The sequence below is a fragment of the Barbatula barbatula genome (genome assembly GCF_947034865.1).
Source record: "Barbatula barbatula genome assembly, chromosome: 10".
NCBI classification, from domain to species: Eukaryota; Metazoa; Chordata; class Actinopteri; order Cypriniformes; family Nemacheilidae; genus Barbatula; species Barbatula barbatula.
The window spans coordinates 4,182,225-4,197,936 of record NC_136773.1 but is presented as its reverse complement, the minus strand read 5'-3'; the positions used below and the strand labels follow the sequence as shown (position 1 = coordinate 4,197,936).

The 15,712-nt window shown below is 39.5% G+C and overlaps 1 protein-coding gene across 3 annotated transcripts; it reads right to left on the bottom strand.

Moving 5' to 3' along the window:
- Positions 1-308: 308 nt before the first annotated feature.
- Positions 309-15,683, bottom strand: zbtb38 (zinc finger and BTB domain containing 38). Of its 3 annotated transcripts, XM_079465909.1 has the most exons (3): positions 15,478-15,683; positions 14,476-14,579; positions 309-6,023 (listed from the first exon to the last, which is right to left on the bottom strand). In XM_079465909.1, exons 2-3 carry the CDS (start codon positions 14,500-14,502, stop codon positions 2,364-2,366), a joined length of 3,687 nt encoding a protein of 1,228 aa, XP_079322035.1. In that variant the 5' UTR covers positions 14,503-14,579; positions 15,478-15,683; the 3' UTR covers positions 309-2,363. The 3 variants fall into 3 exon arrangements, with proteins under 3 accessions (XP_079322035.1, XP_079322036.1, XP_079322037.1); XM_079465910.1 differs by lacking the exon at positions 15,478-15,683 and having other exon boundaries at positions 14,476-14,623; XM_079465911.1 differs by lacking the exons at positions 14,476-14,579; positions 15,478-15,683 and adding an exon at positions 10,303-10,511.
- Positions 15,684-15,712: the final 29 nt, after the last annotated feature.

Sequence of the window (15,712 nt, the reverse complement as noted above, 5' to 3'; positions counted from 1 at the left end):
GCCCTATATACAACAGAAAAGCATTACTGATATGCTCTGTTTTTGTTCCAAAACTAATGATAATTCAAATGTTTTAATAAAAAAATATTTAACCGAGCTCTTACCTGTTCGGCGATATAGTAGCTGGGGCATCTTTCTGTTGATAGGAGTGACACAACCATGTCAAATTCATAATGTTTTATTTTACCTGACAGCTCAATTTAGGAATCATTGTCATTTTAGCGTACGTAGGAGACAGGCTGTAAGGAGACAAGTGAACAATGATTATGTACTTATATATATATATATTTTTTTTTCATTTTAACCTAAAATAGGTTAATTAGTTTCTCTAAATATGTACATCCTGTACCATAGTGCCAGTGTGCTGTCTATCATTACTGAAGAAATAATTAATATATGTACTTTTCTGACGCTTTTTAAAATGCTAAAGCTGTGACAAGCTGTAAACTACCCTTATATCTATTAATTTTGCTACACTGAATGCAGGCACTAATTCTTTGGGCCAACCATTCATGCACAAAAAGGGCATCATTGGGATCTCTGCTAGAGACGGTATATGATGGAAATGGAAGCTTGGAATCAGTATTTTGCATTTGGAATCATGCACATTTTGTGGAGAATAAAACTACCGTTCTATGACACATGTATTGTAGTTGTATTACAAGTTTTGCTTGAATGTTTGCATCATTATGACAGGAAATATTATATTTGAGTAGACTGGCAGATGGATTAGACATGCAGAACAGATGAATATCTGATAGGCTAGTGAAGTCTGGTAAAGTAGTTGAAAGAATGGTAGAACATTGTGAAATATCTGGTAAATCGTTCATCGGTAACTGTATAATGACCCGGATGAATGAAAACTTCACATTAAAGAAAGCAATCATATACTGATATGCTTTTGGTTGTGGGCACAAACCTGCCACCATATCTGGGCATATGTTAGGAGGGTGGGGTTGATTATGGGGAGAGTTCAAAACATCTGTCTCTGGTGTCACGTGGATCTGGATGGGACACTCTGAATGCTGCATTGTGTGGATGGCTGACAGAAAAATGGGAATGAGCTTCTCAGACGGGTCAGCACTAAGGCCCAAATACAGAGAGAAGCGCGGACACGGAGAGACAGACTGAATGAATAAACAGAGTTCCTACTTGCATGTCAGCAGTTTCAAGAGGAAAAGGAACTCTTGAGCTCTGTTTCACTCATTCTCTCTCTAGCTTTCCTTGATGTGTCATTTCAAAATGTAAATGTATGTAACGTAGGCTACTTTTTGTTTTGATATTTTATTAGTTGCAGGAAACTCAGCCTACATTGTAAGACTTAAGTCATGGTAGTTGTTTGCCATATTTAATTTGATATGACTGAAAACAAGTCTGTGAGCAATAGACGTAAAGTCTGTTCATTGTGCTGTACTGTTCTGTACATTGAAAAAAATCCTGTAAAAATGAAAATTTGTTTACCATCTTTCTTGTAGGTTTGTGGTCTTTTTCTGACTTTAAAGTTTTTTGACCATATTTTAAAAGATACATGACAAATCTTCTCTAAAATTACGTTTTTTTCAACAGTGTACCTTGGCGCAAAAAAATCGCAAATGTGATTGAAGACTGTATTACCTACTGAATTTACTGCATCTACTTCCTAAGTTCATAATTATGACATTTTGTACATTTAACAACATTAAAACAATTGTAACGTGTTGTAAATTTGTACTAACATATGTCTTGTGTGTGTTATTTTATTTCAATGCATTTAAAATGTTGAAACATAAGTACATTCTGGAAAACATTTTCAGCACGAGTTGTTAATATGTGCAACAAATAATATGAATATATTGAAATGGTGCTAATAATGGTGTTACAAAAAAGGTACAATCTTTTATCAGTTATTTTTACTTTAAGGTGCTGCTAGCTGTTCATTTTACTTGATGCATAGAATACACAATGAGCAATGACAAAGGGAAGATCACCCTGACTTAGACAAATAAAAACGTATAAAAATAAAACCACTTTTCTTCTCATAGAAAAACATGGAAAATTACTAATAGTAATTCATGTCAGTGAACAAAAATACTCTATTTTTCCATTTAACAAGTTCTCTTGAATTCAAAGTCAATCTGCTAATAATTTCATCTGTGCCTTTCCATTTTTCAAACATCACTCTCATTTACATCATTTCAGTGTACAACGTGACATCAGCAGAGGATGCATTTCCTTCCTGTTGTGGGTGTGAAAAAAAAGAGGTTCCTCTTTACAAAAATGCATTGCTCTGACTTAGGCAACTGTAGGGAGGTTCCTTTGATTACAGGCAGTCTTGACTGTGAGTTCGGAGAGAGTTCTCAGTTGGTTGTACCTGTGCTGTGAACTCAATCCTGTGGACCCCATATCACAGCCCCCACAGAGTCCCTTCTGTGCCCCTCAAATCCAAATCCTTCCAAAATGTTCTTCTTCTTGGAGGGTCTCTTCTTTATCTCTGCTGAAATAGAAGAGAAAGACTTGTCTGCTGCATAAGGAAATGACAGAGATGTTTTCTTGTAAATATTTGTTAGTGGAGGATCATTTATCTCGGTTTCTCTGTCCATGGGTTCACGCAGCTTTGGCTGGATTTCTGAGCCGGTATACGTGTTTTCCCAAGGCTCAAGTTTGATATGCTTTTTGCGCTCTTTACCTATAAGAAATGAACTGGTCATTTTACATTTCATGTCAGGATCTTCTTCATCTTTTGCCTTGAAGTGCTTGCCCTCATGCACATCCAACAGCAGTGCTGATTTACAAACCTTTGAGCAATACCTGCAATGGTGTCCTTTACCTGACTTCTCTAGGTGTTTCTTTTCATGACTTTTCTTGGTGGCAAGGTAAAGAAACCGTTGAGGGCAGTAGGAACATCTGTAGCGCTTTTCCGTGCTCAGACTATGGGGTGCTGCATCGTAGTTAAAACAGGAGCCATCTTCCGTGCAGCTTTTGCAGATCAATTCACTGCAGCCCTCTGCGTTGGGACCAGCTGCGCTAGATGTGTCTTCAGGGGGACATTGTTTACGACATATTCGGCAGCATTGCTGATGGCAGCTGATGATGTGCATGCTGAGGGAGGTCTGGCTGGAGAAAGAGCTATCACAGCTGTGACACGGGAAAGCTTCCCTTTGGCTGCCATGTCTTTGCCCCCTTCTGACCTCATAGTTCTCTGCTGAGATGTTCTCATCTGGAGAGAACTGTGTCTTGAGCAAGTCTTCATTTGCTTCTGGTGACAGCGGCCTGGTATAGCATCTCACAGATTTGATCCTTTTCTGTTTGCATCGCTGTTTCTTGCCTTTCTTTTTAGGTTTATATCTGTAGTAGGGACGCCATAGTTTGTCAGTTTCGGGGTCATTTGGGTCATCGTGTGATTCGTTTTCTTCAACTGATGTTGTGACTTCCGCTCTAAGACAACTACTTTGACTTGTGCCCTCTTGCCTCCAGCTTTTCCTCTTCCTTTTCTTTGGAAACAGCTTTGAACCTTTAATTTTACGTCGAACAATTGCCTCATTGCCGATCTTCACAGTTATTTGGCAGAGGGGGAGGACCTGGTTGTCAACCGATGGACCGGGACATGCTGGCTTGGCAATGTAAGTTTCCGTCTTTCCACTAGGCGGTGGATCTTGTGTTATACTTTCAGGCCTTGCTTGAAGCAGCTGATTGGCCATGTCCTCAATGGTTTGAGCTGCTGCTGATAGTTCACTCAGCCTGCTCAACCCTTCGAAGGAGCACACTGATGGTATGTTGAGAAATGGAAGAATATCTGTGCCGTTTTCTGTGTTTTTCTCGGTTGAAGGTGTGTCATTTCCGTTGGTAACAAGCGAGGACCCTGTGTTTTTCTGTATTGCTTTTGAAGAATCTGTGAATCTGTAGCTAAAAAGCGGTGACCCTTTGCCATCAAATCCTGGTACGGTAGACTTTTTCTGAAAATCAGTAGAGATATGTTTTTGAGATTTATCTATCTCAGACGTAGGAAATTCTATGCTTTGGTCACATGGTTTGTTAAAACTTATACGAGGCATTTCTGTTGCCATCATTTTCGGAGTGGCCATGAATGTCACTGGGATTGAAAATAATGATTGACCAGTGACAACATCTGAATTCACAGCAGGCACTGAACTGTCAAAAAGATCTTGGGGGGAACCGCTGTCCAGCGGTGCACTGAAGGAATCTTCATGGTTCTCGATTCCTTCTGAGTATGTTTGGCTATAAGACTTATAACGCTTCTTTCTGAATTTCATTGGGAGAAGCCTGTAGAGCTTTATGGGGTAGACACTACTCTTGAGTCCGCCATTTGCTGATTTTTTATTCACAGCCAGTCGTGGATCTATGCCGTGAAAAGACTTCTGGTGATTCTTAAGGATGTAGTAGGTCAAGAAGGTCTCCAAGCAGAAAATGCATTGGTACCGACGTTCCCCAGTGTGCCAAATCTCGTGTTTGGTGCGGTACTCAGCCAGAGCAAAAACTTTGCTGCAATAATGGCAAGGGTAAGCTCTATGCCACGAGTGTACATTCTCGTGTCTTTTTAGGCTGGAGATGGTCACGTAAGCACGTCTGCATACAGAACATTTAAACACTCTTGAAGTCCTATTAGTGTTTACAGTCCCATTAACTTGATCCTGAGGCATTTCGAGTGGACTGGTCAACGTGGGGTCCAAACTTAAAGAGAGGTGGAGATCTGGTGAAGGTAAAGAGTGTTGTGTGTTAATTGAGTTTTGTGTATCGTTGGAGGCGTGGACCCTTGAAGATTCTTTATTGTTTGTTTCTAACTCAGATGGACCTTTTAGAGACTTCACACAAACCTGTTCATGATTGCGTAACCTTTTCAGGTGCATAAACTTTTTATGGCAGTACTTGCAAAACAAATGACTGACAAATCTCTTGTGTATTTGCATGTGGATGGTGAGAAGCGCTGAATCGCTAAAGGTCTCGGGACATTGCTGACAGCAGAAGGTCAGAACACTGGTTGTATTCTGAGGACTGAGGGCAGGTGGCTGTTCATTCTGAGGGGGTATAACGTCAAGTGGTGGTAACAGGTTGAGCCTGGATTGTAATTCTGGTGCTGCATCTGAGGACAACTGGGAGGAAGATACCGGGGCAACAGCAGCCTTATCCAGAGCAGATGTAACACTGGTGGTGGACAGGGTTGGCGCTAAATCATTTGAGAGGGCCGATATAACTTTACTGTGTATATGCCGCTTCTTTATGGGGCCAAGTCTATGGTTAACTGAAGTCTCAGCTGGAACCACAGTAGGCACGGTAGCGTTTTTAACATTCCCTTGATTCATCTCTTTGATATCAAATGATTCTTGCCCCTGGCTCACTGCATACGAGTGCTCAAATAAGGCATGGGCAGGTTCGCTCTCTACAGGTGGAATGTTTGTAGATTGGGGGCTGGATGAAGGATGGCCTTCTTTTAATGCCTCTATAACTTTGTTGCCTTGGTCGAGTGCAGAGAATGGGTTGTTCACTGTTCCAACCTCTGTAATGGAGAAAGCATTGGTGATTCTCGGGACTTTGGAGCAGTCTGACACCTCTGGCTTGAGAGTCTCTTTTTTCAGTATACAAATGTCTTCCAAATTTGCTTGACTGTTTTCTCTTCCTTGACTTGCAGAGGCTTGGCTTTGCAACAGGCTTGAGTCCAGCAGTTTCTCCAGAAAAGGAATTCCTAACCGCTTGCCGGCTGCCACCAGAGACTTACTGTCCTCTGCACTGCTCGACTCCACTTTGGCATTGTAGATAAAGTTTAGGATGTTAGCAAAGACTTCAGATTTCAGATCTGTTAGCTCCAGCACCTGGCTGGATGTGTACACGTCAGGCGTCTTGAAAGCATTGTGGAAGTATCCGCTTGTGGCTGCCAGTATGTTACGGTGAGCACGAAATTTGACGTCCTCCACAACTATTATTACATCACAAAAGAGACCATGTGAACGCTGTTCGTTAAGACGACTGAGGACAGATTGGAGATGGGAGTTGTCCATCAGCCCAAGAGGGATGGGGTTGACTACAGTCTTCTGCAGAGGGGAGACACAAAATATAAACAATAATTTAAATCTGTGGGTGGATGAGTCTGGGCTAGTTTTTTAATCTGCAAAAGGCCTATTTGTTCAATTTACTTCATGAGTATTTTTATTTAATTAAATGATGTGTTAAATAAATACTGAACGAGGACAATAAATGAAACTATCATAGCTAACCACTAGATGGCAGCAGGACTTGAATAGTAAACCTATTGGTCCATCACATGGCATGACTATAAGGCAGCAACCAGGTGAAGTCATAAAAATAATGGAGCATAAAAAAGGTTGACAAACATAAGGGTAGCAAACTTTTTTTTCTTTCAAAACATTTCTGACAAGGTTATTTAATTCAAATAACCACCATCATCATCAACTGAGAGATTCTGAAATAGGATGAGACAAACTTTATTTTCATCCTTAATATATCTGGTTTAGCAGCTAACACAGCAGCCTGTGAGAGGTGGCTTACCTAACAGTATGTGAATATAGTCTGCTCTCATACAATATCTGAGCTTTTAACAATTTCATGTCATAAACAGAGATATAACAAACATACACGTGTTATTTTCACAAATAACCAGCAATTTATATATAATGTTATGTAACTCCTTTCAATTTTAACATTATCTGATGTAGCGACTCTTGAAAAGCAGTTAGGTTGACAGTAAAACATTAAACAAAATGACCACTAACACTGGGTCGCATTGGTTTGTGCCGAACCAAATAAAGACTTATGGTCTTTAACTTAAAATTTTAATAATACCAAAGGCATTATATTATACAGAGCTGAATCATCAATTATGTTGGTATTATTTTTCTAATGTTCGATTAAACAAAATGTATGATACATTTCCATATTTCATAAAATGGCACAAGAACTGTGCCACCCTGGACCCATTTCGGGGTCCCCAGTTTGAGAACCACTGTCATAAGCATTAAATCCTGCTAGATCAATATCTGATCAACCATCATTATTACATCATTAGAGCTCAATCGAACTGCTGTTAGCCTGTTCTTTGTCAAGACAGTATGTCCTGACACTTTCATTTGATAATTTATCAAATGAGAATGTCATTAATACAGTATATGCATTATTGCTCTTATTTGCTTTACATGGTGCATTTTAAGTTAATGATGTTTATTTTAAAGAAATATAAGTGACAATATTTGTTATGTAAATCATACATTTTGTACCATGTGTACATTTTATTTGTTTATTTGTGCACTGATGCAATATTGATGCATGCTCCTTGAAAACTGTTGTAAAAATGATCAAAATGTGTTCAGCAAAATTATATTCATTATAAATATATTGTCTGAAATGTTCTCGAGTGACTGCAGAACACCCTTCCTTTATTGCAACAATATTGCAGAAGGGGAACAATACAAACAGAGATATTACATCAAAATCACAATCACAAACAATTATAAAAAAGAACCAGGCGTAGTTAAACAGATGGGCATGAGCGTGAAAGACAAAGCAAGGATTTTAAGACAATATACAGGACTCAAGATAATTCGAAAGAATTGAACAAAGAATATACCAATTTAGGTAGGAGGGAAGAGGTTTAGACAAAGGTCCAGTACTGAGAGACCAAAACTTGGAGCTCTAGATGAAACTGATCTGGAAAGTCTTCAGATAGAAGCATCTCTTTCTTCTATGACGAAATAAACTTGGGTCTTTAAACAATGAAGTGTATTTGAATGATGGCAAGTTGCTGGACTTCTCTGTCATGGGCACACAACACTTATCAAGCTGAAATATCAGGTTGATTAGCATAAGAGAACTGTGCTGCTCCTCCATCTTCTCCATCTTACATCTCTATTTAACACACATGTTGCGTTCTGCAGAGTTTGCCTTGATGCCGAAAAATGAATTCTCAGGAAACATGACTTGGTTTATTATTTCAGGTCTAGAGTCGAAGTACTGATTCTAAACATAGCTTTAATAAATAATGATAATAACAAAGCTGACAAAATTAGTTGTTCTGACATAGGAGCTCAGTGAAACGATAAACAAATTAAAATGTAGAACCAAAATAAAATGGGGCACAAACAATCCTGCAGGTGCAGATGAATTTATATCATAATTTGAGTTACATTCACACTAATGGTCAGCTGAAGGTGTAATCACGAAAAAAATTTTAAGACAACAGTACATCATTTATAGACAATTAAAATGTTATTCTTCAAAAGCTAGAAGTACCAATGGCTAATTCCATGTTTTATTACAGACCCGAATATGTTATGGTTTCCTTGTTCAGAACTAAGAATAGCAGCAACAGACAAAACACCCAGTTTTATACACAAACAAATTACAGGTAAACACAATCAAATAGTAGAAAACATCTCACAGAACCAAGCAAACATTATATTTTACAATAACAAACATATTTTCCTATAAAATGTAATGGAGACAATGCAAAAACAAAGCATAGCCTGATATTTTAATATGTTGCTACAGATGTATTAAAAGCTCTTTAAATAAACGTAATGAATGTAGATGCCAGCAGCTTTAAAGCAAAAAACAGCACACAGAGAAGAGAGAACGGCTGCATGTAGTTTTAGTAATTTTAGTGCACGTATTTGAAGATGTCTCAAGATCTCAGCTTTACTAGGACAATATCTCAGTGTACGTCACATTATGTCATTCATGTTAAGTCATGGCTAAACATCATTGAACACATTATCAAGTTTTTGAACATGTATGTTGATTTTGAATGGGAAAACTGCCTTCAAATGTATCTGTCATCGACCCAGTGACTCAGTGCATGACGTTCGCTTGACTCATTCGTTTTGCACTGACTGCACCACAATGAGGAAATTAACAAAGGGCAGATCTCTTTTTGTTCTCAATGTGTGAGACTAAATTTAGAGAAACACCTTAGAAACATTTGGCTAACACTTTTCTCCAAAGTGACTTTTACTAGCCAATAACCTGGTCTAGCCGGTATCCACGTTGGTCTTTTTCATCAAGGTAAAACATTATGGATTATAGTTGGTTGTTGTTGATATGTACGATGATATCAAACTCTTTCATGAGGTTGTGCTGCGTCATTCTTTTTGGAAATTTACTGCAAATTCATTCTAGTGCATACTTCCTATAAATGGTCTGCATTGTGCAGGCGTAGATTTTTTATCGATGAACAAGGGTTCAGTCAGTACGCAAAGCTTTGCATGCTTTCTGGTTATTTTCTTGCAACAGAGAAGCCATTTTGAAACAAAAATCTTGCCATGAAGCAAAATGGCGGCTTGTGCACATTTTTTGGTACGTAGTGACCTATCATGAAATAGATTTTTCAAATGATCGGCTAGTTAAAATTTCTGAACAAGCACCAAAACAGCAAAACTAGTTCACAGGAAGTTTGTCTCATGCTGTTGTGTGGTCGCCCCTGATGCGTTGAAAGTTACTCATAATGAGACGGGGAAGCAATTCAAACCTACATTAGACATCCACCACATTTAATCTGCCACATCACAAACATTTCATGAGACAGCGTTATTGCTCAGACAATACTCCTGCCTTAAATTCAACATCACAGCTACAAAAAGTCTGGACAAAGATTCATGGCAGATTTATCGACGTGCCCCTGATCTATTTTAATCCGAATGGGGAGAGGCAGACCTCGGTTTTAATCGCCGGGAAAACATGCGCCTGTTCCCTGTCTGACAGGCCTCTGTTGTCACGGCAACATACTGTGGCGCAGAACTTATTGGGATTTCGATGAATGGCGGATGAGCAGACAGTCGGAGAGAAACGGAGCTAACGGAAACCAGAGATGGGTCAGGATGGGTCAGAGATGGCCATTATCTGTGTGTGTGTTAGAGGAGTAGTATGCAGACAAAATCATAGAAGAAATTAGACGTATACGCGAATTATGGGCCCCTTCACCAAAAACAAAAATTAGGATCCGTTATTGTGTTTGCTGGTTTTCCGTTCTCGCTTTGCATCGTTTGATATAAAATTTTCATTCAGGCGTAAAATTGCATTCATTGTCCGTGGATGTCTGTCTGCCACACCCTTGCTTGACATAACTTACCATACCGGTTGCAATATAGTGGGCGAAAGAGTGTAAAAATAAAAAATCCCTTTAAACATTCAGCTCAAAAAGAGAGAAACAACTGTACGAGTACCACGTCCAATCAAACAAAAAGCGAAAATATTTCCTTTCATTATTACAGATAAAGCCTCATCAGTCGTCTTGCGCTGCCCTGCAAAACCGTGCTCGACTGTGTCTGCTCGAAACTGGAGGATGAAGCATGCTGAACGTACCTTCATTTCAGTGAATCAGAGAAAGCACCTCAATGGACGGAGAGCGGAAAACATTTTTCTCGCTTTCCTCCGTCGTCCCTGCGATCCACTGATGGCTGGAAAGGATGTTTCGTTTGCAGGCGAAAGTGTTACAGCTTTTTTTTAGATTCAACTCGTCAGCTTGCTGCTGCGTTCACAGCCTCTCCTATAAGTCTACCCTGCTCTCTCTCTCTCTCTCTCTCTCTCTCGCACACTCTCTCTCTTTTTCGTTCACCCCAGTCCCAATGCCCTCTCTACGTGAGACGCCCAGTCCAGAGGTGGCAGGGGGCATCAGTCTGATGCGACGCACCGTGCTATAAGTCGTATTAGACTTTTGCTAGCTGACCACCGGGGTCTGTTCGCCCACTGTGGAGTTTATAAATAGTCGGGCAGGACAGCTCCACTGCTGTCTATGCATTATTAGCAGCGGAAAAGAGATGCTGCATGCTAGCGAGGATCTGCAAATTCATTACCCACTGCAAAACAACAGCGGGAATGGAAGACTGGATTAGCACGCTAACATGCGCATGGATGCAGGAGAGCATGCACGGTGTGATGTGGATGCATTTGCACCAACGCAACCGCCGGTGTCACAACACCTTTTTTGTTTTTACAGGGCAGGGTTTGGCATTTAACATCGTGTGTAATAAATAACGTGTTGTTGTTTCGGATGCCCCCCCAAAAGAAAAAAACGTTTGCGACGGGCTATGAATATAAATTCACATGCAGTCGTATTCTGTGTCCCTCACCCACAGCGTGTTCTTTGTCTGTTTCACATGGAAAACATCAGGTTGGTATGTATACGCGCATCTGAATGAAGGCATACCGTTAAGTCTGCTGCGACATCTTTATGTGTGCGTGTCTGTGGTGGTGGGTGAGTGGTTTTGCAAACGAAGGAGAGAGAAAGGGTGAGAGAGCGCACAGGCTGCTTCTCAAATGCTCATCTCTGCAATCACACAGAAAAAGCAGGCGGCTGCCTGAATGGAGCGCATGAGCTAGTAGTCATGGAGAAATTGTGAAACAGCAGTATTAAGTCTAGAATGTAGCAACTGAGAGATGAAGGGAAATATGCTGGATGACTATGGGTTCACCTTAAACATGCCTGCTGATGGACGCAGAAGGATGCGGCTGCTCTGCCGAGAGCGTGAGAGAGGGAGGGAATGGGAGAACGGATAAAAAAGGAGGCGGAGCTAATTCACATTGCATCCCCATGTTATTACGTTTCATGGCCCAGACTGGGTCATTATTATGAAAATGAATACAACAAACAATTTGTACAACCTACTATGTTGCGTGAATAACATAATGCAAATCAGTCTGTTGCTTTTATATTTAGACGCCTGATAAAAAATGTACATTTAAAGATGAACATGAAATTGGTCCACAGCATCGTGACATCTTGACACTAGTGAAAATACTTTCATTTAGTTTTTTTATAAAAAAAATATATTATCAGAATTCAAATTTGAATGAAAAGTTTCAATGAGAAATCAATTGGTCCGCTTTGACAGCATGCACTTGAACTGGTTTGGGTAAAAACAAAGTTGGTTTATTATTATTTTTAACCCAGTGTGGGGTCAGAACGGGACAAACCCAGCCATTTAATTAAGCCAGAAAATGTATATTTGACCCAACAATTAAAATAACCAAGCATTTTTAGAATGTTTATGTATGTATGTTGTCTAACAAGCAACAGCATCTTGCATACTGCAATGAGTTTGCATTTCTCCTAGACAACAATGAACTTAAATGGAGAGCAAATGGAAACCATTGCTTAAGACTCCTGCATCTCTGATATTTCTTTTGAGAAAAGGAGCAAAAATAATGAAGTGTATCTTTAAATATTACGTAAGGTTGCTCTCAGTGCAGCTGGTGAACCCAATGCCCAGATAGCAGCGGCTATTTCTGGAAACAGGGCTGAGTGCAGATTACCGGAGAGCCGTGAAAACAAGCAGCTGTAACACAGACTGTATTAACTAGAGTCTTGATAATGTTTTTAAATGCTCATTTGTACTAAATGCCCTTTTATACCGAAAAAAGTGTGACACAGAATTTTGGGGTTGCACGTGGTAAACCCAGGAATACAGTAAAATTTGATTCTTAGACCTTAAAAAGTCAAGGAAATAAAAGAATACTATAGAATTGGGATAATTAATATATTTGTATGTGTATAAAGACAAGGAAATACATTTTTACAGATGATAAGCGGATTTGGAAAATCCATGGATTATGATGTCTGCCTCCTATTATTAATTAGAAATAATTGCCACAATATTAATGTTTTAGTAGCAAGCCCAAAACGTCACGACGATATGGTCAAAAACTGTTAATTTGAGTATTTCCAGCATGATAACATGCCCAGCGCTCTGGGTGACGGCTTGTGGGATTCATTGAGCAGCAGATGCTAACACCTAATAACTACTTCCTATGGGACAGAAAGTCTTTCCCAAGTGGAATGGAAGCAAATCTGTCTAACCACATTCCAATCTCAAGCTGTACACTAGGAAAGCTCATCAAATGTCTCGTAGAAATGTATTCCATCAAATAAAACATACATTTCTTGTAATTTATGAATTTATCTGGCGGTACAAATAGAAATGATAATACAATTATTTGTTAAAATCCTAATTGCAAATAACTTAGAAAGCCGTGCTCAAAATATCATTTGTCGTGATAAGTGTGAACATGATATATAAACTCATTAAAATATGTAACAGGCGCCACTATTTTTCAGCACTGTATTGACTGCTAAAACAAGTTCAGAACATGAATGTGGAGTGTTTTAGCTCTTAAATGATGGTTAGTGTTTGATAGTGTTGCATATTAAACAAAGGTCATAAAAGCGCAGACATTTAAAAAAAGCCGCTCATGGGCCCTGTGCATGTTAAGGGGTAATACAAATATTTATTTGATTATTTATATATTAAATATATAATAAGTATTCAAAGATTACAGTATTTGTATGTGTTTCTTTCTCAATGAATCTACTCTGATATCTTGTGTATACTTATAATATTATTTCTAATAATAGAAATTCTGTGGTGTGGGTGAGGCAATATTTTAGCAGCGGACCGCATCTTTTTCCTGTATGTTCTTGTTGTATTCGCACGTGACATTAAGCAGTTTAGCGACGAGAGAACTGGACCATAAAAGGAAAGATTTTATTTCAGTTTTACCTCAGGCCGTTTCCTGTTACCGCTACTATGTGCTCTGATGCTCATGTGCTCTCCTGTAGCTCAGTGGTTAGCGACCGACGCCAATGTCATGGATTCAATGCCAAGGACTGCACATACTCGGAAACAATTGTATAGTATAATGCAATGTAAATCGCTTTGGATAAAAGCGTCTGCCAAATGCATACATGTAAATGGTGCAATATAATTGAACCAAATCTTTACCATTTAATAAACAAAGAAGTTTGAGACTACGATCAAATTTTCTATTTCAATTTCCCTCCAAATGAACATATGCGTGAACTCTACAACTACATAGCGTGCTGCTTCTGAATAACCCTGAGGTGCGATGGGCTCTTGGTTCCTGCCACATCATAGTCATCAATGGCTCATTAAAAGAACGCAGTGTGCCAGCAGTTAGCACACGAATGCTGCATGACTGAAGTGCTTTTGTTCTTTGTTATTTAATAATACGTGTGAACTGCGGCCTGTCAGCTCTGTTCCGTGATGCTAACAGAGACCTATCTGAGCTCAAAGCTAGGCCTCGTCAAAGCCAGGCCAATGTGCTAGTTATGCTAACGCTACGCCCACGCTCATCATATGAACCTTCCGCTCAAGACCATCTTGGCCTGAGTTGTAAAGTAGAAACGGAAAGAAAACAAAACAAGCTGAAGACTTCAACGAATTGCTCCGAGGATAGAGATGAGGCCTAGCTCCCTACGTGGGCCGCTGTTTCAATATGAATTACTGAGGGGAAACTTTGCAGCTTGTGAAAGCAATACGAATATATGAAACTTCAATATGAGCATATGAAAGAAAATGAAGGTGAAGATTAGGACAAAACAACGCAATAACAAATGCTAGTTGCATGAAAGCATTCTTTTTGTATTCTGGCTTGAACAAAGAAAGAAGGTACAGCTTAAAATTTCCAACAATAATGACACTCAAAAGATCAGAGGAAGATAAAAATGACGTTACCAACCTTCCGGTTCTTCATACTGCTCCTCATAACCAAGATCGTGTTTCCTCTGGTTCCTGCTGGTGCGATTAAAGCCGTCTTTGAGAGGAATCACAGTGTTGTGCCTCCTGGTGGTCATGATGGAGAAGATTCAGTACGTGACCCAGTTCAGTTAAGCCTCTTTAATATACAGTGGGATCAACAAGTTTGAGACCAAAAGTGTGACTTCTTTCTATTTTGGATTTGTTCAAATTGTATGCAAGTTTTGTGAAAACCATCAGAAAGGTTCACACAGAATTTCTGTGTAAACGTTTTTTCCTTGTTTTGCTTGACTGACAGGATGAACTTAAGACACGTGGACTACACGATTTTATGCAATCTTTGTCAATATTTATATTTTTGATTTCCATATATACAATGTTGATTCGAGAACTTTCCACAGTATGGAGAGCATCTTGTATGCTTCAATAGAGCGCTGACCTTTTATGCAAAGGGTCGACATGGAAATGTCACAGATTTTATTTTTAAAAGTAGTGTAGAATCTACGTAATATTTATTTTGTTCATTGGTGTTGTATTTACATTTTCCAGGTTTAAATTAGTTTTGAGTCCCAAATGTTGCATCTGTTTTAATGTTCACTTACGCACACCAACGTATAATTTTATTCGTTCTTTCACAGGATTTCATGAACCTAATACGTATTCTAATGCAACAAGCATTTAAGTTGTTCAGTTAGTCTCCTCCTCATTGGAACATCATCAAGAAAAACACACTGCTTTAGTAAAGAAGCGGCTCCAGAACGTCCATCTGGAAAGATTCCCACAGTAGGCTATATACTCAAAACAATCCTGCGCACACAAACACGCACTCATAACGCTCGGGCGACACTTGATCTTCTCACAGTTTCCACAGCGGAGAGCCTGTTAGTCAGTATTAATGGACGACAGCGCCCACATCTCTCAGTATTGTTAGTAGGATGAGTAAGAGAGCGAATGAGAGAAAGATTTAGCCGGGCTTTTTATGTACCTGATCTAGTCTTTCTCCTCCATATGTGAGCTGTGGCAGATGTCAAGAGTCTGGTGAGATCGGTCTCTTCTGCTATGCATGAAATGAGACCGGAAGATAAAGAGAGAAAAGGAGAGTGTCAGCAGCACTGCATGTCCTTCAGGGCCTGATCAGCTGGTCTTTCTCCGCATTACTTCCTTTGTGCTCGTGTGCGTGTGAATGTGTGTGTGTTTAAGAATCAGGGCCTGCCAAAGCA